General features: G+C 38.8%; 1 protein-coding gene across 4 annotated transcripts in view; it reads right to left on the reverse strand.

Annotated features, from left to right (window-relative positions):
- CCDC88C (coiled-coil domain containing 88C) overlaps positions 1–23,298 on the reverse strand; it is a 102,532-nt gene that overhangs the window by 29,421 nt on the left and 49,813 nt on the right. For 3 of the 4 annotated variants that reach the window (XM_068946845.1, XM_068946843.1, XM_068946844.1), the window contains 10 exons: positions 21,044–21,102; positions 19,291–19,374; positions 17,728–17,868; positions 16,806–16,990; positions 16,135–16,216; positions 15,510–15,668; positions 9,237–9,383; positions 7,803–7,947; positions 4,691–4,872; positions 1,052–1,189 (listed from right to left, as the gene is read on the reverse strand). In XM_068946845.1, the coding sequence (XP_068802946.1) occupies positions 1,052–1,189; positions 4,691–4,872; positions 7,803–7,947; positions 9,237–9,383; positions 15,510–15,668; positions 16,135–16,216; positions 16,806–16,990; positions 17,728–17,868; positions 19,291–19,374; positions 21,044–21,102 (1,322 nt within the window). Of the gene's footprint in view, positions 1–1,051; positions 1,190–4,690; positions 4,873–7,802; positions 7,948–9,236; positions 9,384–10,790; positions 10,928–15,509; positions 15,669–16,134; positions 16,217–16,805; positions 16,991–17,727; positions 17,869–19,290; positions 19,375–21,043; positions 21,103–23,298 lie in introns of those variants that run through there. The other variant, XM_068946846.1, reaches the window with a different exon arrangement.

Here is a 23,298-nt window from a genome sequence, read left to right on the forward strand (position 1 = left end):
AGTAGACAGGATGTCTTAAAGAACACCTTGGAGTAACTGCTTTGTTAAGGAATTACTCCTCATTAAGGATATCTTTCTGCCTAAGTTTACAAATGTAAACACCTCTGAGAATAGAGGACACATTCTTTCTGATAAGACTTCAGAAACCCCCAAGGTCTTGAATATTGCTAGTGGTTACAGATCTCACTAAGGACATAATTTCTGCAAAAGCAGAGCATTTACCCCAGTGACCAAATTCCACCTGAAGCAACTGCAATTTAGACTGGGATTTGCATTTGATTCTTAACTGCATAACGTCCACAGAAATTGAACAGGACTTAGGTCTGAAAAATCAGCATCTGGCTTTTTCCAGTGACTGAGGATACTTTTGCTTTTACTTACTGCCCTTAATGTGAAGCATTCACTAATTCTTGTCACAAAGAATCCATGTTTTGTAAGTGAACTGTATGACTTTGGAGGTAAAGTGCAAATTCCCAGACAGAAGTTTATGTAAGAATCCTTCAAGATGATAAATACTACCTAAATAAGATATTTTGTTATTTAATCTTTGTCCCGTAAGTCAAGGTTCAAATTTTAATACATGTTAAAAGTAAGCAGTCCACCCTCCAACAACCTGTTTATGTATTCCCTTCATTAGTCAAACTAATACAGATTTTGTGTGAGGTTTCAAGGCATTGCACACAAACTGCAGTGCAGCAGTAAAAGCTGAAGGGCATTTAAAACTTAATGCTTTATTTGTCAGTCCAAACCTGACCAAATCCAGCGAGTACCTGTTTAGTAATGCCCAGGGCTTCTTTCTCAAAGAAGAGGGGAGATATGACTTTACAAACAGCATGCAGATCCCACCTATGCAAACAGGATGAGCAGTAGCTACCAAAATATGCTGGGGTTTGCTCAGAAACCTTTTACCTGCATTTGAACAAGTTCATCCCACACAGAATAGCTCTCAAACTGCCCTATCTCCCTGAAAGAAATAGACGGCATCTAAATGGCATCAGTAAATTACCACTACTGAGCATACGCTTTTGGATTACACTTGTAAAGTTTGCACCTGTCTGTCTTTGTCGGCCTTCAAACTCTCCATGATGACTTGTAGCTGTTCTTTCTCTTTAATCAGCTCCTCACTTAAGGTCTCCAGATCTTGATTACTTTGCTTCTCTTTTTCAATCTGATTTTGCAATTTTTCAATCTGTGTGAAGAGAACATCCCAGAACACATCAGACATAGCCTAACACAACAATTGTTCACATTTAAAGGTATTTTGAAGAACACAGAGGAAGGAGACAGGAAGTATGGCGGGAAGGACTGCATCCCTCATTCTGTAGCTTGCTAGGTGCAGGGGAGGAACAGGATCATTTTCTCACGGTGCCAAGAATCTCCATCTTGCCTATTAAGATTAGACCATAAAAGGTACATCAGGGAGAAATGCTTCAGCTGTCTGCATAAAGGCCCCTTCTTGCTCCTGTCAACAACTGAAGTTCCTGGTGCTCATCCACCTCACAGACTCTGTCTCCTGCTAGCCTCTCCATCGCCAACAGCCTTACTCCACCAGCTGATGAGGAGAAGGTTATTAAGACAACTCAGTGAACAACAGAATTAAAAAATCAGGAATAGAGAAAAAGTGCTGGAATTTTGAAGTTTACACTCCCTCTTTCTGTGTTCTGTCAGCACTCCATTTTCCTCAGCAGATCACTGGACTTGAATGATTTGTGAATAAAGACCCAGTCCTACAATAAACAGCATCTTTTTACTACCTTCTTTTGAAAGCTGGTCTTATAACGTACTGAGCACTGTAAAGAAGCAGGTTTTCAGTATTCAGAAGCAAGAGGTTCGGAGGCCTAACTGCCCAAGGCAGGAAGTATTTCTTTTTCTGCTTGAAAAATACTGTGAACAACAACAGCTCTGCACAAGTATCAGTTCATTTTTTTTTGTGTTGACATTATGAACTTTGCCAACAGTGAAAATGCCAATGAAAAAGGTATTAACAATAATTGTTGCAAGTGGGAAATAGCTGGAGGCTGGGCTCTGCCTATGTCAACATAGGCCTCATTACAGGAAGCGTTTAAACAAGCAGGGCTGCCCAGATTGGAGATAAGAAGGGCTTAACATTTAGAAATGTAACCACGATAAGGTTCATTGGTCCCAAAGGAGCTGTTCAGAGAATGCTAGAACATGAACTCTGTAATTCTGCAATAGCTGGTCTTCATTAGCACCTCCCAGAGAATGGCAGGCAAGTAAGAAACTACTGTTTACAGCTTGTTGCAGCCCAAGGAACGCAGAAAAAAAGCAGTATTAGTTACTTGGGCTGCTGCTCCTGGACTGTGCCTGAGAGGTGGGTTTTCTACTATTAGCTCCTCTTGAAACCTTGCAAGGAAAAAAAAAAAAAAAAAAAGAAAACAAAACAGTACAGGACTTTTCCTTAGTATCACCTCTACTTGTACTACCCTGAATAATCAATCCCCTTCCGTTCCTGCTACATGCACCTTCCAAGCACAACCAGATGAGTGGGCAGCCAAGCACACTTAGGTAACAAGTTGTAAGAGTCCTGGACACTGGGTGAAATGTGACTCCATTTAAATAACTTTAGGAGGGCAGGATCTGCTTTCTGTCTTTTGTCCTATGTCTTTTATATACTATTTCCTTAACAGACCTTAAGAACTGCCACCTTCTCCTCTGCCTACTGCAGTTACCATTCTGCAGTAAATCACAGAACATGTGGCTTGATTTTGCAGTTATTTCAGCCCCAACTCCCTTTTCCCTATTATCCTTTTGCCCTGGACATCCCCTTGCCCCCCACAAAGTACAGTCATACATATTAACACAACTAAGTAAGGAGATGCAAGTATTTGAGAAATACAAAAGCATGCGAGAGAAAAATAAGACTAAAAAAGCCACACCTCAAACCAAGTTTTTTCTTCTATATATCATATATCAGGTCTCCCTATAAAGTGTATATCTCACTCACTAGTGAGTACTGTCAACTACCTTTATTTTCATCTCTCTCTGATCACGTGATCGACCCAGTCAAGCAACTTGACCGGCCTGTGGCATTCAGTCAACACTTACAGATTATGTCAATTCCCATCCTATTCTGTGCTCATCTAGTGAAGAATTTGATTTATCATACATTTTTCACACATTTCAAGTGCTCTTCATTTTTAACTCACTGCCCATTTTTCTCTCATTGTCTGATGCTCCTTGCTCCACACAGGCATTCACCACTACTGGTCTTTTTAAATTAGCAGACTTGTAGATGACTCCACCGCATCAACACGTTCATTGTCACTGAAAACATCCAACTAATCCCGGAATCACAACTGTTAGCACTAATGTAGCGCCATAACTAGAGGTACCCACAGAAATGTGCCTGGGGTAAAGCCAAAGGTTGACCACAGCTGTTTAAATGACTTAAATTGCTGTGCACCACAGGTATCTGCTGAGTGCTTTGTATCTCTTGATCTTAAATTTTAAGCATGTACATTACAGCTGGAGTGAATTACTCATACACAATAGTTCATAAATCAGAGTGGAGAAGGAGTACAGTGAACTGAATTTTTGCAAACAATTTTTCTTGTGCACAGAAAAACGTCAAGAAGCAGAACTGGTTTCTCAACTTGGCAGGGAGACTCTCTCCAGAAGGTAGCAATGGATCCTTGCTCTCCTTGGCAGAGAAGTCAACATTCTACTAATTACAGTCTAGTAATCTATGACTAGCATTTTATATCCCGATTATTTCTCCCTTTGTCCTTTTTAAAGTTAGCCAATAAGCAGACCAGAGAGGACTGAAATCCTTCCATCAGTGTAGCACACAGTGGTCATAGCAGTGATAGGGAAAGAAGAAATGGGCCTTATATTCTGCACATACATTTATTTTTTTTTCAAATCACAGGTTGGAACGTGGAAGAAACTGATATGGAAATTTTTCATATTCATCAGACTAACAATCATCCTCTTTCCTCACTGGCTCTTGGCTCAAGTACTGAGAGTTCAGAATGCAAGCTTCTAGCCAGACAAAAATAAAGTAAGTGACTGTGGGTGAACTGAGCACTGCATTTCACAGGGACAGGGCTGAGCTAACATTTGAACTAAATGTAATAAAATTTGATAATGGTGTGTAATGTGTGTGTGTGTGTGTGTGTGTGCATACACAAAAAAATTAAGAGGTGATGACCTGCACATTTGTTACCAGGAATGAGAAGAACCCAGAGCTTTGCAGAGACGAAGACACTAGAGCCAAAATGATAGACAAGGAGGAAAAGCTGATCTAGGACTATGGACAGCAAAGACGACAGTTCTTTACAAATACCGTAAGCTGAGTTCACCTGTGTGATTTGCTTGACTTACATGGAAACATTACCAAAACTTCTGAACAAGGAAAAAACGTGAAATGTGGCCACAGCTTCCTCACCTGACAGAGCAAGCAGTACAGACTGTCACAAGACGACAGAGTAGGAGAAACAATAGCATAGTATGCCGGGGCAAACGAGCACCAAAGGGCAGGATTTGTGAAACAGGAACAGTCACTTTTGCTTACAGCGATGCATCTACATAGACAGTGGAGTGGAAGGCAATGGAATATACCAGTGTGAGAAGAGATCTTCTCACATTATACAGAAGGGTCTGAAAACATGCCCATTCTCCTGGAGAACACTGGTGAACTCCCCGCAGTCCTTCACTGTTCAGGAATTACCTTTTTGCTGAGCTGCTGATTTTCTTTTTCCAGTTCCACAAACTTCAGGCTGCTCTCTCTGGAGGTCAAGGAGGCATCTCTCAGCTCTTGGATCGTGTTCTGCAAGCTCTGATTGTCCTTCTCTAGCTTCAGTATGCGACTCGACGCACACTCATTCAGCTCAAACACAAAGGACTTCCTAGCTGTTGAAACACGAGAATCAGAAGATGGCGCTAACCAGTTCACAAACATCCCCCTTTCTAGGCCTGTATGACTCGCTTTTATGAAAATCATTGCAGCCAGATCCTTATCATTTCAGCTTGCCTGCTAAGTTAATACTTTCATAAAAACAGAATACATTTCCTCAGAAAACAGCAAGGTCTTTATTAAACAAGGAAGTATCCCAGGAGATAACCATCATGATCGTGATATAAAAAGGGAATATTTTTAGTTCGAATTTCAAAATTATCTCAAAATTTTTCTTATGATGAATTTCAAGCATGTTTTTTCAGTGCTACAAGGCTCTAAGGTCTTTAGAGTGAGGAAGGTTTGATGATCCAGCAAATAAGCAAGTTTACTTTTATTGGACTGGAGGAGATAACCATCCTGAAAGCTACTTACTTTCCTAACCTATTCTCTTAAAGTTACTTCAACCAGTAATGGTTAGTAGGAAAACATATTTTGATACTCTTTCACACCTCCATCAGGGGAGGTAATTGAGGCAGAGAGTAAAACACTGAGAATTGTTTGCAACACACCAAAATGACGCGCTTCCAAAAGCCAACGAAAACTCCCGTATCTGATCCTATTTAGTCATGGAAAACTCTTACAAAAGTGAGTTATGGTGCTTAGCCTCACAGCTACTTCCCTCATACACTGAATCTGGGAAGATATTTTATTACCAGTTGCATAAGTGCAGAACATCCATCAGAATACTGATCACAGAATTCTCTCAGGTTGAAATCTTAAGACTAACAACATTTATGCAAGTTTTACAATAGAGACATTACTTTACTTAAAAAGTTTAGAGATCTAAGGTCTCACTAACATTAATTTCCAGTACCAAAGTCTGTACTGTTCTGTTCCTTTCTCTACTCAGCACCAGAATTAAAAAAAAAAAAAAAAATCCCGTTTTACACAGGATAATAATTGCTACTCTTCAACTCAAAAACACATTTAACAACAATGTTAAAGTCACTTTCATATTAAGTCTCAGAAAATTATTCATTCCTGCTAAAATAATCATCACTATTATATACACCAAACAACACTTCAGAGCTGGCAAATTTCTAAAAATATTACAACTTTGTATCTTTTTGAAAACCGTCGCCTGCAGAGTTCTGGTCAAATTAAGAGTCAAATAACAACATTAACAAAATGTTCCAGTTCAACTCTATTCTGAAGCAAAGCCTGTCTAAATTATGTTGCTTTCATGCTTAGTTTTTTAATGATTTTGAATAAAATATTCCCAACAGGTAAAACCTTTTTAAAATCTACCAACCTCACAGACTCAACCTGAAATCCAAGAGGAGGAGGTTTTCCTTATTATGGATTACCAGAAGGTCCTGGCAGACCAGATCTATCTGCACAAGACAGTTGTGTTTGGAACAGCAAGGTCCATTAAGCAGGATCATTTGCGAAATGGAAGCAAGGCTAATAAAATCTTTCTGAAAAAGTTTGTTGTTTTTTTTTTTTTTTTTTTACATTAGGTTTGATTTTTTTCCCTACTGAATACAAAAGATAACTGATGTTCTCAGTTCCTCTCACTGCTTTTCTTTGTTTACTTGGAAGTAGCTCTCGAGCTCCAGTGCTAGAAAAGCTAAAACTACAATGAAGAATTCTTTTAATTTATTTTTATTTATTTTTACATATTCTGCTGTGAATTTTGAAAGCTGTGGTTCTTGGAAATGAATAAATAGGAGATAACAAAACTAGATATTCTTCACTCTATTGCATCACCAGTGAAATCAAATCAGAAAGGGTACAAAATCTGTGATTTTGAAAGTAGTCAGAAAATCAGATAGTTTTACATTTTCCTGAAGTACTGGTAATCAAAATTTGTTAGTTTTGAGAGAACAGTGTTTTTCGCCACTAACTAATTCTATAAACAAAATCACTGAAAATCACTGATAATGAATAAGGAGGAATAGAGTGCCATTAACTTTGCCGGTTAAGATAAGCCTCCTTTGCAAGATTGTGAGTTAAAGGTAACAATTAGCCATTAATCTTAGTTAAGAAAAATAAGATTCTAGACAGCAAGCAGTTTTGAGAATTAACGTAGTGCCGTGATCATAATCAGTTATTTTACGAAATAAAGCTATTCTTCTAGATAGCTTTACTTATAACTGAATATCCATCTATTCTAATTTATCCCATTGACTTCACTTAAACTGTTCCCAGTAGACAAAGCCAAACACGTAAGTCTTAGCAGAATCAGGCAAGTAATCAAAAAAAGCTTTATCCTGAACTTCTGCAAGAAATATCCTGTATTTCTCAGTCTCGCTTTAGGATTGTTGTTTAGTCTAGTACTATAAACAGAATAAATATTAGGCACAGAAGCCAATTACCAGACCTGTCTATTGACCTGTCTATTGAAAGAAGCATTCATTATGTTTCTGACAATGATAGAAATCAAACCAACCATTTTTAAGAAATAAATATGCATTTTTCAGCATCTAGTAAAAATAAATGACTTCAGCATAAGCTACTGTCCTAGGACTTAAAGACTAGCTAATCTGTACTAGTTGCACTAAAGAATACTGAAAATCACAGGCTTCTCTCAACCACTCAGTTAGAAATATCCAGTGTTCAGTGTGAAACTTCTGCTGTGTCATTTACAAAAGTTTCTTTTTTTTTTTTTATTTTTTATCATTTTACTTAAAGTCACTCTCTCAGTGACAACCAAAAGAAAAACACGTTAATATTTTCATAATAAAGAAAGAAGCTAGCAAAAAGTGCGTTTTAGAAGTCCTTAAAACCTAAGTTCAAAGTCAGCTGGCTCAATAAGGGAAATGCTAGTTCACCTGAAGAAATACAAGCTTGGACTCCAGTTTTTGTTCCCTTCTAGCTGAGTAACTTTCCCATTTTTTCTAAGACCATAAGCACCACAACAGCTACTCCAGCTGCTACTCACTATCTGCAAGATCTGTGCTTTTTGACAGTTGTTCTAGTTCCCAGCCTAGGTGTGCAGATTCATTCATGCTCTGCTTCTGTGCAATCTCCAAGACCATATTCTCCTCCAGTAGTTCTTCAATTCGCTTCTTGTCCGTGTCCCGATCCTGTGCAGGAAGTCCGTGAATGAAGATATAATCATAGCTTAACTGTAAGAAGGTTCTGTCAAGTTGAACTGTTAAAGCAACACACACTTTGAGGGTAGAAACCTCTCCTTAAGCAATGTGTGTCTTAACGTTAAGATACATGTATAGTATTAATTGTCTGTAGAGCTACCGCATGGGCCATAAAACGCCGTGCAGACACCTAACTCGCCCTGTCTGAGGTCAGTTCAGATCCACAATACACTTGGAGAAAAGGCAGTGAGGCTGAAGAAATGCTGAGTGATGCTGGGGTCAGGCTAATAAGGCTGGCTGGATTCAAGCTATGGCCCGAGCAAAGCTCTTCATAAAAAAGTAGTATGGTGCAGAGACACCCTAGAGACTCTGCAGATACAATCTTGAATTCTATGGGGCTTCTTCAACTTCTTATGTCTGATTTGGACTGAGTCATACGCATAATCAAGAAAATACATAATTTGGGGTTGTCAATTATCCAGAAAATGGATCCAGATAATAAGGCTACCATTGCTTATGGTAATGATTTTGGGCCATTTACATCTGTGGGAGCTGAAACTTGCCTTGAATCAGTCATTAAACATAACTCCATACAGCATCCTCACATCTTTGTTTCTAACATACCCCATTTTTAAAAAGTTTAAATCCACAAGGATTCAAAATCAAGTGTGATAACAGGAGGAATGCTAAGTTAAACACAGGAGACGAAAGACAATTTCTTATATCTGATGGGACTATAAAATCCAACATTAGCTTTTTGTTTGTACACAATACATTGCCACTTCTTGCATCTCTTTTGCCTGTGTAGCAATAAGCCATGTCTCTGATTTATGTAGTAATCAATTCTGGATTTTTTTCCTCTTTTACAGCAGCGATGGGTTCCTAAAGTTATCGTAACAGCTGTGGATTTTGTTTCCAATAAAAAAATTGTGTATTACAGTAGTTTCTGTATTCTGTATCTAAAAGATCTCTATTTAACTGGCAGATTTTCAAATCTCCGCTATAAATGTGTGTGAAACTATTCTACATTTTAAAATTGTAATCTACGTTCTTGCATAAAATGAAATTTGTAGAACTCTGTCCCACACAGCAACACTGGTAATATTTACGCACATACACAAAAGCGTATGCATACACACAAAAGTTCAAACTAAAGACATCTTAAAAAGCACTGTTGATTTATTTCACTCCCTCCACTGGTTTCCGTGACATGAATTTATGTGACCTAGCATAAAAACAGAACCGGAAAAAATTAGTATAATGAAAGAAAGGGTGCATACCAGCTCTACATCATGAAGTTTGGACTTCAACTGCAAATTTTCCTTCTCTAATTCATGCAATTTATCACCACGAGCTCTTGCCATTGTTAACTGTTCTTCTAGCATGGCCTTTGTTTCAATTAATATGATGTTGTCTTCTCTTAACTCCTAGGGAGGAAAAGAAATAGAATCTACTGTTAATCTCTTTACATAAATTGATTTTTTTTAAAGACTAAGTGACTTTCATAAACCAATATTACAAAATGTAAAAAATAAATTTGACTTGTTTCTCTACTTTATAAAAACCAATTACCAGATAGTTTAATGGAATACAATACTATGTTTAATTATGAGTCATTAATAGAAGTAATCTAATATTTTCCTAAAATTCAGGAAAGAAAAAAAAAAAAAGAATGAGAAGTTTAACAGAGTTCCTTTTGCTGTAAACAAGGCTTGATCAAGAGCTGCATCACAGTGACTCAAGACCCAGAACAACTCTTCAGTTCTCATTCTATTGTCATAATGCCGTTTGCTTAGCTAACTCACTGCAGTCCTCTGTTGCCCCAACTATAAAATAGATTATATTTACTTACTTTAAAAGGATATTATAGCATGTTCAAAGTATGTTGGGGAGCACTACCCATCAATATACGATAGGTCTATATTGCTGTTCCAGTACACTTAGGCATAAATGCCTGTTTAATAAAGTTTTTCTCTCTCAGGAACAATATTTTAATTCACTAAAACAGAACAAGCTGATTTACATTGATCGCTTAAAAAAAACAAACAAACAAACAAAAACACCACGCAACCACATGAGCATTAATGTCTTTTTGGATCTGTTTTTACTGAGTTTAACTTATTCTGCTGCAGCCACAGTATTAGAAAAAAGTTAATTATACTGCACTCCTAATATTTCTTGCAGGGCAACAAATGAAGCTCCATGCATTCAAGTATCTTATCTCCAGAAATACGCAATCTCTAAAACATAAAATCTGGCCATGTGTTTTTGGTCATGTTTTAAATTTATTAAATTATGTCTTATTTCAAGTTAAAATACCTGACTGCTAACTTTCGCTCTTTCTGATCCTCAGATAAGTTTGAGTCATAGATCTAGTTTTCCATGGCAGGAAAACATCAGCTTTTAACAGAGTACATTGGTACAGGAAAGATTTTTGCCCAGAAGAGGTACAAGGTGGTAGTTTATTTGTTCCTCTAAAGAAATTTTCTTTCGTCTTCTTTCCCTCCCTTTCCCCTGCTCCAATGAAATAGACAAGAACAGAATATGTGCACACAGGCTGAATGAAATGCTTAAGGCTTGACAAATTTATTCCTGGATAACAGCCTTCAAAACGTGAAGTGTCTGTTGACATCAACGTCCATGACTGCTCTCTCAGACCACAAACATCCAAACCAAGTAGATTCCTGAAAGTTCACCAGGCATGAGTAAATTACTTACACTGCTTAGCCAGCAACTACCTTCTCGTTTTTGGGAGGATGGAATCAGCCATAAAGAGCCTCATGTAATCCAGTTATTACAACAAAAAACAATCAAATAAAAAAAAAATCACTCACACTCAAAATACAACTGCATAGCACAAGTTAGTGTGTCTGATGACAGCCACTACCCTTGCCTTTTGATACTACAGAGGACCATAATTCAGTATCCTTATATAGTGGATAGTCTTAGTTGTTTGCTGCATCTTGAATGTAGATGGCAGAGTATGGAAGTCCACCTTACGCAGTGCAGTATTGTCCTTGATCTCCTCCTCAATGGAAGAGGAAGAATTTCCCTACTACAAAAGCATTAAAAGGATAAGTATATTAGAGCTTGTTCAACTACTGCTAGTGATTCAACTACTGCAATTAAAATGTCTGAGCACAGAAGAAAGAAAACACACACATCCCTTCCCCACCTCCCCCCACACACTAATTTTATAGAACTAGCATTCCGGGCCAAGTCTGATCTAACAGTGTCACTTCAGGGTGAGCAAACTAAAACTGCTGACACTGAACGGATGACAGACCAGAGGAAGCGTACAACAGGAAATGTTCAAAGTGTCTTGTAAGCTGCCAGAAAACCCACAATGAAATGGCAACATGACCAGAGTTTGCTTTGCTGGCTCATCACACTCAATCTGGACCACAGCCCTAAGAAGTAAGGTGGTGTCTGACCTCAAAAACGCAGCCTCAGAACTATTCCCAAAACCATCTATCAAGCAGGAACTAGTTATTCTGGTGTCTCATGAAGAGTCAAGCTACGTGCCAAGTACATGTACATATCCAGGCTCTGGTACACACTACACATCACTGAGATACTATAAGACTGAAGGCACTTCCCATTAACCCTCCCGGGGGGGGGGGGGAGGGGAGGGTGGACATGTCAGTTCAAAACAATTCTGATGAAATCTTTAATTAATAACCTGGTGGAAATGCCTCCTAAGGCCAGGTCAACATTGCTCACTGATGCACCCATGATCTAAGGTTCTCTTAACATTGAAAAGTTCATTTAATTTAAATAATTACTCCATGGGAGTTTTGTAAAGTTACATCGCAAAGCCTGGAAGGTAAAACTGTTCTAACCACGACATGTCAGCACTAACATCTCACAGAACTCTCTGGGCTAACACAGTTGACCCAAAACTGTGTCTGGCTACAAATCACTTTTGAATAAGACAAGCAGCAGGTGATGGCGGGGTGGTGGTATTTTCACTAGAATTAAGATTTATTTGTTTTTTTAATTACAAACCCACTAACATGATTTTGTAGCTATGAGTTCCTTTTCAAACCAACAGCAAGAATTGCTGGCTGTGGATTTTTTTTCTGAAAACATACTAAACTTACTAGGTAAGAGATTCAAAAAATATTGCTTTATATTGCTTTTACCCTAAACTGTGATGGTTTAATATTCAACATACGTAATCCTGCTTTTGTAATTGTATTTCTAAAATAAGTAATATACTTTGTTCTGATCCAGTATCACTTATGCCTTGAATTAGCTTTAAGAACGTGCATTGTATACTCACACGGTTACAATTAACTCTGGGGGTAAGTGGTTGCACAATCAGGGTGCTTTGCTGTTAAAAAACATTTTCAGATACTAAAAGAGCAAGCAGATTGTATAAATCAAACTAGAGAATTTGCACAGATATTTAGACCTAGTTATTAGACGGAGTTGAAACCCCTCCATTCCGACAATTTGGAAGCTGCCCGGTTTGAGCAACGATACAGTTAATAAACACCTTGTGACAATCAAACATTGCCTGGGTCAGCTATATGAACACATACAAGACGTGCTTTTTCGTTTTGTAATGTCCACAGAAATTCCTCCCATCATCCTACATGGGAGCGTGATGCAGTGGAAAGGGGGAAGAATGGGCAAGGCAGACTCCCCGGCCTCTGAAAAGAAACTGATCTCCTGGAGCAGCACAAGGTTCAACAGAGAAGAATGCTGGAGCGGAGCTTTGCAGTGGAGAGAAGTACCTCCTCAGAAGCAGCCCTGCATTAAGCTTGCTCCTATGACCTCATTAAGCCACTCCAGCAGGAAAGTCTCCAGAGCATAGCCATCTTCACATTCCTCAATGGTCAAATTAAAATATCGTTTAAGAATATCCTCTTGGCAAAAAATACAGAAAAGGAAAACAACGTTCGTGCTTACATGTGCTAAGTACACTTAGAGAAAGATTCACTCCATTTGTACTCCTTCTGCAATAGCTCCTTAAATCTCTTCCTGCCGCCATTGCCGATCTGTATTACATGCTTTAAGAAACTATTTATAAGCTTGCTCACAATTCCTTCAGGTTGTCACAGTATTCTATGCAAAGCATCTTCCACATGTCTTGTTCAGCTATCAAATGTGTGAGTGAATTGCTGGAAGGAAAAGATCTTTAAGTGCCCATTTAATAGCTTTCTTCATTGATGCACAAAGTCAAAATCACTTTTTCTTCTCACTTACTGATTCTGCAGGGTTTATTAATGACACTGTCAAGACCTCATGAGCCTTAAGGTATCACACTGCCACAAAAAAGTGACCAAAGCTATGCTTTATGCACCTCTATTTTCACTGATGCAGCTCGAGAGATTTGTGCAAGTCTTAAGCACGCTCAGCTTAGTATGCAAACTGCACCAGTAAATGCTGTGCGATGAACTGGCATAGTAGAGCCTAGTGGTATAATTCTCTATCATATTACATCCCCACACAAACCTTACAACTTGAAATTGTAAATCTAGCAATTTTTGAGGGAGTGGGAAGAATCTGAGCAGGCGCTGAACTGAACTCCAAGCTGTCACCCTTCTTTTGGGAGGGCAGAGGGCTTGAGTCAGTAAAAGAGAAAAAAACTGAAGGACATGGAGAATTGTATGCTGGCTACTAGGCAGAGTTTTTGTGCTGCTCCACGACCATAAAGAAGCCAGTAGTGTCCCGTTGAATCCTCTGAATGTATCAGCATGAAATCGATGGAGTTTTCCTGATGGTGTCACTGTATAAAGCTTCCAGTCCATGACTGTGCCAAGGGTGGACCAATGCTTGGAGGGGGAGTGGTGAGCATGTGAAATACTCTGGCTATTTTAGAAAAAAGAGCAGCCTACAGACAGCTGTGCAATCCTGCCACATATTAGAAAACCTCAGCCCCGAGCCAACAACAGCTTATGCTAGAGGCCACACTGTTGCCCAAAATCAGAAAAGTGCCATATTGATGGGATCTTTGTCCCATCCACGGCTGTATCTCAGAGAGGTCTCTTTGGAGGGCCAACACTCACCTCCAATATTCAACAATTTCCTCAAAAGCTGGCAGGATAGAAGAGGGAAGGAAGATTGAACAAAACAGAAGTGGAGCTCTCCTTACTGAATGGTACGTTAAGCAAGATTAGCATGCAGACAGGAGATTGCTGGTTCTAGGACAAGCAAAGAGTCTGAAAACTCAGGAGCAGCAATAGCTACTCCCCTGCCTTCAGATGAAGATAAGACTAAACACTGTCCTCCTCTAGCTCCAGCTACATCCTCTGAGCAGCAGGTAGAAGCTAAGCGACTCCAGTACACAGTCAAAAGGGAAGTATCAGGATGCCACACTACTAGCTAGTATGCCAGGTTAATGCATGACTGATGTGTCAGCAAGATTTGTCAGGGAGGAAGACTGAAGCTCTGTCTCTAACTCCCTAAGGTGAACTGGAAATTACTGAGAGAAGAGACAGGCTTTTGTAGGCTGTTACTACATCTAACAATCAGCCGTCTTAGTGAATCTATTCGTAAGCAGCAGCATCTAGCTGGCGCCTTGAGTTAGAGAGGGGAAAAAAAATGCCTACAAAGCAGGGTTTATAGAGCAGAACTAAGGCACACGTTCTTAGCCAGAGGCCTGGTAAACATGAGTTTCAGTCTCACTCTTCTCTCTCAGACCTGGGATTTTACCTAATTATACTGAGGGGGTCAACTACAGAACAACCTCAATGTGTTTTGCAAGCCTGGATATCCATCTGACTTTGGCTGAAGTATCACATAAGTGGGGTTATTGAGAGTTTAGGTGAGAGGGGCTCAAAGGACTGAAAGGATGGAAAAATGAGAGCAACCTGACCTAACTTTAAAGTCAGCCATGCTTTGAGCAGGGGGTTTGAAAAGATGCCTCCAAAGTCTCTTCCACCCTAAATTATTCTGTGATTCCAGGACGAGCACAGCTGCAGGTGACTAAGCTGATAATTTGCATTACTACTGGAACAAAGGCATAGGTTTCTCATCAACATCCTCTCCTCTGGGCACCAGGGAAGATCCAAACATTCTCTCCTTTCTACTGTAAGCAACAGTTGCAAAAAGGGGTGCCTCGAATTTGTCATCTGAGGTCATGCTTAAAAACACCCAGCCACTTGGACAACAGCTGCAGCTGCTACAGACCCAAGGAAAAACACCCAGCCATTCATTGATTTAATAGTCCTGTATAAGTTAACTTGTTGGTCAAAGGATCAACTGTGGAACACAGATATTTTACTTACAGTAAATTTTCAAGGCTAGACACTAAAGGGTTGGATTCTCTAGAAGCCTCCAGAAAAGGTTTGTCCTGTTTAGCCACATAATGCTGAACTAAGCAGACTTTACTAAAACTAATGAGTACTTTTTGCATCTTACTTGCCACTGAAAGAATTTTTAATGCTGCTAAAGCAATACCTATGATGAATGCTATGAAATTGCCACTTGCTCTGATCTTTTGCTATAGTCAGCTCCATGGCAAGTTACACATGAATTGGTAACATAACAAAAGCCAAACATTAAGGATTACTCAGCAAATTTTCTTCCTGATCTCCACTTGCCTCCATACGAGCTTTGTAAAAATCCACATCATGAAGTTTCTCTTTGCACCGGACAAGTTCCATCTCAAGTCTCTCCACACGGTTTGCCCTCTCTCTCAGGGAGTCCAGCTCATCTCTGTAAGCTCGGGCAGAGCGAGCATCTGAGGCCAAGTGGATATTCTAACAGAAGTGAGAGATAAACAGGGACAAAAAGCTAAATTAATACTTGAAAGAGCATTCTTTGAACTTCTCAATTGTTTAAGAGCAGGCATGAACGGAGAGTGAATAATCTTTCTTTGGTTTAGAAATGAGTAAACTCTCCTATCAGCCAGTCAGTTCTCTACAAGACTGAGAGGCTCCTTAACCTGCTAGGATGCAGATGTTTCAATGCCTGATGCTGTACAGGCTGCAGGCATTACTGGACTACTTGTAAGCTAAACAGATGAGACTGCTCTCATCAGTTAAGTAGGAAGCGTAGCACTGCTATGCCACAGTCGTACTAGCCAAATAGCTTGCTGGAGTAACTTGATTCTTCATTAAAAAAAAAAAAAAAAAAAAAAAAGTGTGGAGCATTATTTTTAACCTCACACTGAAAGAGATGTTTTTAAATTAGGAAGCCTGTCACAGTCAAATAAGGCCACCTTACCTCTTGTTTTATTTTTTGTAGCTCTAGGATGAGCTGCTCAACTTCATGTTTTGAGTCCACAAGCTGCTCAGACTTTTCTTCCCTGGAAAGGATTAGAAAAAACCCAGTAAAAAATACAGTTTTTTTTCCTGGAACATTACTGATTATACGGACCCTGCTAGGAAACTTGAAGAGAAGACAGAAGTCACCTAGTATATTCTGAACATGGAACCTCTTTGATGGCATGCCAGCTTCATAAGAGCAAGAGGTATTTTCCTGTGATAGCACATATCATGGGTTTGAGACTGCAACTCTATTTTTATATTAGGTATCTCTGTTTAAATCTCATTGGATGCTATTGTTGTCATAGCTAACTTCACTGTTCTCTGAACTTCCACTAATTACTAAACAGTGCTGCTAGCAGTTGGTGTTTTGAATAGGCGAAGAGACAGATGAGAGACAGGAAGAAACATGAAAGTAGCCATCATTCTGTTTAAAAAATCAACTAAGAAAGAAAAAAAGACGGAGCAGCCACGCTAGCTTCCTAGCGCTATGAATAAAGGAATTTGAAAGACAATTCTGAGAGTTCCCATGGAGGTCAGTATAGGGAAGCTGACAGGCAACTGTGTTTTCAGTATGCACAAGTCTTAACACACAAGTATCTCTAGAAGCACAAGTTGCTGGTGACTCACAGCTCCTGCCGGATTCTTCTCAACTTAGCCTTTGTGTCTGCCAGCTCAACCGCAAGGTGCTGTTTGTCTTCATTAGAACGAGGGTTGGCTGGGTTTGGTGATGAATCTGGACTTGGTGTTTTCAGAGGAGTTGGTGGTTGCTGAGACTGCAGATAATCTCTCTCTTGAGTGAGATCTACAATCACCTGGAAATAGAGAAAAACATGTGGTATTAAGAGATAAATAATAATACTTATACATTGTGTTTTTGAAGCATCTAAAGTGATTTATAAATGTGGAAAATTATTATTCTGTCACTATACAGAATTCATGTGATACTGAAGTATGAAGGTAACAGAGGAAGAAAGAAATCTCCACATGCTCAGATGACTAGATCAAAATTAGCAGTCATTTTGCTTGGAGAATTCATATAAACTGTAAAAACTAATGTTTTTAACTAACACAATCAAAGTCACATGCATGACAAAAATCAGACTAAAGAAGGGGAGAAGCCTCCTCCAAAGATCTGAAGGGAAAGGAGCTGATGAGTCAGCAGATAGGGCCGATTTCACGCAAGAAAAACACTGAAGATGACACCAGAACCCATAATGGTAGGTATCAATGGAGAGACAGACAAGCAATCACTGTAATATGAATGGCTGAACAGACAGGCAGAGACAAAAATCTCAAGATAAATCCACAACTTCAAGCACTTTGGTCTCTCCACTGCATGCACTCCTCTTACCAATCATTGCACCACACTTGGAAGTGTTTACTTAAGAATCAATGGAAAAGTCAAAATCTTTCTACAGATTTCCAGAGGTGTAATAGAAAGGCTCAGAATAAAAAGAGATGGAAGGCACAAACAAGACACAACAGAAGGAACAGAGCTTGCATCAGCTGCTCCAGTCAAGCACTATATGAGCGAGAGGTATCATCATACTTCTGTGCATTCATCTCTCTCATCAATGAGCCTCTTGAGGTGGAAAACCATGTTCCTGGAGAGAGACTCCAGCTCTTCTGGAGCCATGTCTGGAAGCTCCAGCCACTGCAAATCGAAGACATTCTCCTGGTTGTGAGTCACCTGAGAATAGGGACAAAAAAAGTCTTCCCATTAGCTGATTTGTAAATTTATTTGCTATACATGCTGCACCCTCCTGACTCATCTACTGGCCACTTAAAAAAAAATACCACATTTCACCAAAAACAGACTGGAAATTACATAGACATGACTACCTCAACTGTAACACTAGACAGTAGTTTTAGTATTCAGATTTTTGATAATAATAAAGATTGAATTTTAAAAGCGATCAGGTACATATTATGGTCAATAAAACATATGCTTGCATAGTAAAAAATATGCAATATCTTTGCTCAGGCACTGTGGTGGTCAATATACAAATTAGAAGGGAGTAGATCCCACACTAAACAGTGAGGTTGGTGTCTCATTGTGAAGAAGCTCTCTTTTCAATGACTTTGCAATTTGCAGGTGCTATACAGATGGGAGGATCTCTGAAACAATGTTTCTCATTGTTGCTAGCAGTGTTTGTTTTCACTGACATCTTACACAGCTGGTTTCCTCTGAATCATTTAGTAGAACTGTCAGTCAACTGGTAAGGTTCTTCTAAGCTCAGTTAGAGAATGTTTCTGCTTCTGTCATAACCATGTTCTTTATTATGGCTTATTTCAGATAACTTTTTTTTCAACTCTCCTCTGGAAAGCCTTTTTCAGAAAACAGACTTTTTTTTTTTTTTAAAGTGTTAGTAAGTTCCTGTCTTCCACAATTTGTTCCTTAAATCTTAGTTTACTAGGGTTTTTACACCAGCACTCAAAGACACTAGACCTCACAAAATGCTCATTTTCCAGTGAGGCCCACCCAGCAGAGGGCGTTTTCACATGGCTTTTCTTTAGATCTATTTCTTCCTTTTATAGAAATCATAGAAGTCCAATGGTACTTGTCACTGGATTAGACTTCTGTTTAAAAATAAAGCATGTGTCTAAGTTTCAGCTGCAGAGTACAATTTTCAAGACTTTCTGGAGTTAGGAAACCATTGCCTGAAGCAACCACGCCACTGGGGAGCCTATGTCTCTCCTATCACAGGACTTAGGGACTAAATGCCTAGACTGTTGCTACAAATGGGACTTTGGGTCCTAAACCATACATGCTTTTTGAAATTATTACAAACATACCCTTACAAGAGTATCTTCTACATGAGGCTATAACCAACAAGCAAGACATTTATCACTCCATCTTTTAAAAAGATCCCCCGGCCAAGCAACATTCTAAATACCTGCCATTTTCAACTTACAATTTGATTACAATACTACATTCATAAAATAATCATTTTTCTCTGTCAATTCAATCCCATCTGTCAAAGGGATTGAAATGGGAAGTTTCAATCCCATTATGAAACTTCAAACATTAACTTTTTGACAGCAAAAAAACCAGTATGTCGATTAAAGGGAGAAAATGAAAATGAAAGTAGACAACGCTGGAGAGTCCTACCTCCTGAATGTGTGACACAATAGCAGCTTGCGTTTCAATATCCAGCTGTTTTATTTTTTCAATAAACTCTTCTTTTCTTTCACACTGTTAAAAGAAAGCACTCCCTGAAATGCTGTTACATACCTAAAGACTTTCTGTAACATTTTCTCATTAAAAAAAAAAAAAAAGAATTCCTATGTTACTAACGACAATATGTTCAAGATCTACACTTTGGCACACTAGAAGGTATAACACTGTTGCACAAATAGAACATGAATTGAATTATGCATTAAATTATGGAAACTTTTTACAGTCAGTACAATTAAGACTCAGCTAAAATGGCTGGTTTTGCTCTTTAAAAAAAAAAAAAAAAAAGCCCAACACACAATGAGATCAAGGGGTGGGATGACAGTCAGAGGAAATCATCAGTTTCATTAATGGAGTTGCACAAATGTAAACCAGGTGAGTACAAGCCTTACATTTACATTGCATCATTTATCCTGTCTGCTTAGCTGTTTGCATTTTGTTTGGTTTTGGCAATGAAAAGAGGTGCATCACTTTAGATTGTGTTCACATCAACCCTGCATTTTGCTCCTTGGAACTAAATCAACACGTGCTTTATATAGAAAATAGGACTGAGGAACACTCTGGGTAAAAATGAGTGATATTTCAGGTGAACAGATGTTATTAAATCTTCTACTGAAGGTTTTAAAAGAATCAAACATCTCCTACTATCTATGTCTGCAACTGTACATGAATAACCTTACAACGAAGAGTTAACTAGAAGGCAAAAGAGAAGTTAAATATTTGAATTTTTTTTTTTAAACTACTTTTTCTACCACTTACAGTGGTCCTTTTTGGGTCTGATTCTGAGTCTCACTATTCATTTCACTGGGAAGAGGCTCAGAACCGTAAATGCAGGCTGAGGATGCAAAACAGCTTGCCAAATCAGACCTTTATTCTTTGTGTTGCAATTTAACAGTGAGTTAAAGTTCAGAGCAGCCATATGAAGACAGCACTACCCTGACATAATTGACTTGACACAGTTGAGCAGGGTAAGTGTCCTGAGGCATGACAAAAAACACCAGATAGACCTACAAACAAGGTCAATTATAAGCAAAGGCTAGCCCCCAACGCCTCTATTGTTTACCACCACAGAGGTTTGGTGGGCAGAACACAGGTTTCTTTATCTGATAACTACGTGTATTTCTGGGGAGTTTCTCATTTGTGTTGCCTGACCATTTGTTTTAACAAATGGTGCCTAAAAATCTCCACATAACTGTGCAGAGTACCTATTATTTTAGGATTTTCTAACCATGTAATATTCAAAAAACATGCACAAATAGTTAGGATTCATTAAACAAATGTGTTAAGACTGTTAGCTCATCTATTTACTTTGCATTAACACATACTGTTATATTCTTTTATATTTTAAAATAGTAAGAAAATAAACCAAGAAAAATCTTCAGACGAACAAAATTATTCAAAGTTTATCTTTTTGTATTGTGCCATTAAAGCGGACTACGTAGTTGCAAAAGTACGTATCCTGTGACTGATTCAAGCACTAGCAACAAACTGGGACTACTGCTATTGCAAAGCATGCTTCCTTTCTCCCTACAACTTATTCATTCACATACTGCATTTTTTCATAGTTTTAATTCACAAGCTATCTTCAGCTGAAGATTTGTTCATATAGCATTGATCTTTGGCTGTATTTTCTCTGCCCAGAAATAGTAACAGATTCAAAAAATAGTATTTTTCAATGAACATTCACCTGCACAGCACAACCCAGAATCAACAACAGCAGCTTCTTAATTTCATCCATACTTTTACCTAGAGAGGGGGGGGGGAAAAAGGAATCAAGGAATCAGCACATATAATGCAACATAATAAATTAAGTACTTGCAAATCATCTTCTCCAAAAACAATACCCTCCTAAAAGGGAGAGAATACCTTCTTTGAACAAGTGCCTGAACAATATATATGCCCATTATGTTACTGTATTTTCCATGCAACAATACAGTTTTTGTGAATCAGTTTAAAAACCCAAATCCAGCAAGACCCTTTCCCACAACGTGCTATCATCACCTACATCTTCTGAGGCTTTTCTTATTGATGCAGCAAAAGAAATTTTTCCTTTAAAGGGCTTATGCATATGCCTAATGCTTGCCCCTTTTTTTGCAGTTAACAGAAGAAAAACGGGCAAGAGCAAAGGAACGCTATTCTCAAACAAAGAACTTGTCCTAAATTTAAGTGATAACTACTTTACAGCCACAAATCTTCCCCAAACTGAAGAAATTCATTCTGTGCACATCGTTTCTCTCTTTAGTAGCTATGTTTTAGCAGCTAATTCTGCCTTTATTCTTCATCAAAGCATGCTCACACTTTGAAGCGCAAACCCCATGTGCTAAGAGGGATAAAAAATGAGTGATGTAGAAGAGAGAAATGCAGCTAACCATATGCTCTTGGAACAACGGGGGGGGGGGGGGGGGGAGAAAGAGACATAAGCAGGTTGTTACCACAGGGAACCTTGCTGTGACCAACAGCCCTGCACAGCTCCTTCTAAGGTTAAGAGCAGAAAGCCGCACAAGGGGAATTGGCATGGCTTTGAGCCAACTTCAGATCTTGTTTCAACAAAATTAGCGTGGATTGTTGAGGAGCAAAGAAAATTACATATATCAAAGACTGACAGAGAGACAGAAGGCAAGGAGCCTCACAGAGGATTGAAATTCACTGTGCAGCTAATAAGAAGGACCAAGATTCAAAATGAGACATTTGGGAAAAGCCTGACCTCATCCACACTGGGTGAAGAAGAGAGAAAAAATGGGCTATGTACTTTTCTCTTATCCTTATGCATCTGTATGTTTCCTCAAACACAGCGTGCAACTGTGGGATAAACATTCTCCTTTTATATCCTGCTCTTACTTGGGTGTTCAATTGCTCCTATCTATAAATAGCCATAGATTTTTAGTTTAGCTGTGGTTTCTTTTTTACTAAGTTCTGAATTCAACTGTGCTAATCCACCAGCCCCGTGCCCTTTGCAAGGCTGTAGTGGGCACAGGGTTAGAAGCTCAGGCAGGACCTCAGAGTGGGGAAGCAGAGTGAAATCGATTCATCAGTTCTGCTGCGCCAGCCCCATAGATGTATAAAGGCACACTGACCTCAATTACCACCAAGCACTTGCTTGCAGGCCAAGAACCTCACCATGCAGCCCGGTCATGCGTAGAGAAAGCTTAGCAAATAATATGCTTTCTGATTTCCTTCTAAAATATATATGATCTAAACAGCCTTTAAATATATCTTATTTGTTAAGTAGAGTTTTCAACAGCTTTTATGAAAGTTGATTTTAAAAATGTTTCTTCAAACTTTCTACAGAAATTACCATTGTACTGTATGAATCTACACTAGAATGCTCAATATCCAAATCTCACATTATTTATCATTACGACTGCATCTCCAGAGATGGACATTTTTCAAACCTGCCAGTTTCCACTTTACCCTGTCAACATAACACTGTATTTTTCTGCAGGATATGTAAAAACTGTTTTTGAAAGACATGATCTTTCTTGCTCTTCTCCCCCTATTTAGCAGCATACGTGGCCTGCTCTCTTCTGTACAGCTACAATTTAATATAAGAATAACATTTCAGCCTGAACATCTCAGTTCTTTGAGATTCTGAATGACACAACTTTAAATATAGTCAGTATCACAAAAAACAACAAGATTGGTACTTCATGAGCAGTATGTTTTTCTTTCCATGAGATAACAGATATGCATCAGTGACACTGCATGACCCTATGAGGTGAAGTATCTTTAGTCATTACTTAGGGCAACTTAACAGGCTCAACTATGTTCTCCAACCAGGGACTTACCTCACCTAGAAATAGCACTCAGAGGCCTTATCTCCACCAGGCCTGCCACACAGACAGGGAATTCTGATAGGTAAGAAGTGGCAAGCCCCTTTGGCAGGGCAAGCCAATACAGAATATATGGAAAGCAGTGAGAAGCTGAAGACAGACCTGAAGTAAC

The sequence above is a fragment of the Struthio camelus genome, chromosome 5 (genome assembly GCF_040807025.1).
Source record: "Struthio camelus isolate bStrCam1 chromosome 5, bStrCam1.hap1, whole genome shotgun sequence".
Lineage (NCBI taxonomy): Eukaryota > Metazoa > Chordata > Aves > Struthioniformes > Struthionidae > Struthio > Struthio camelus.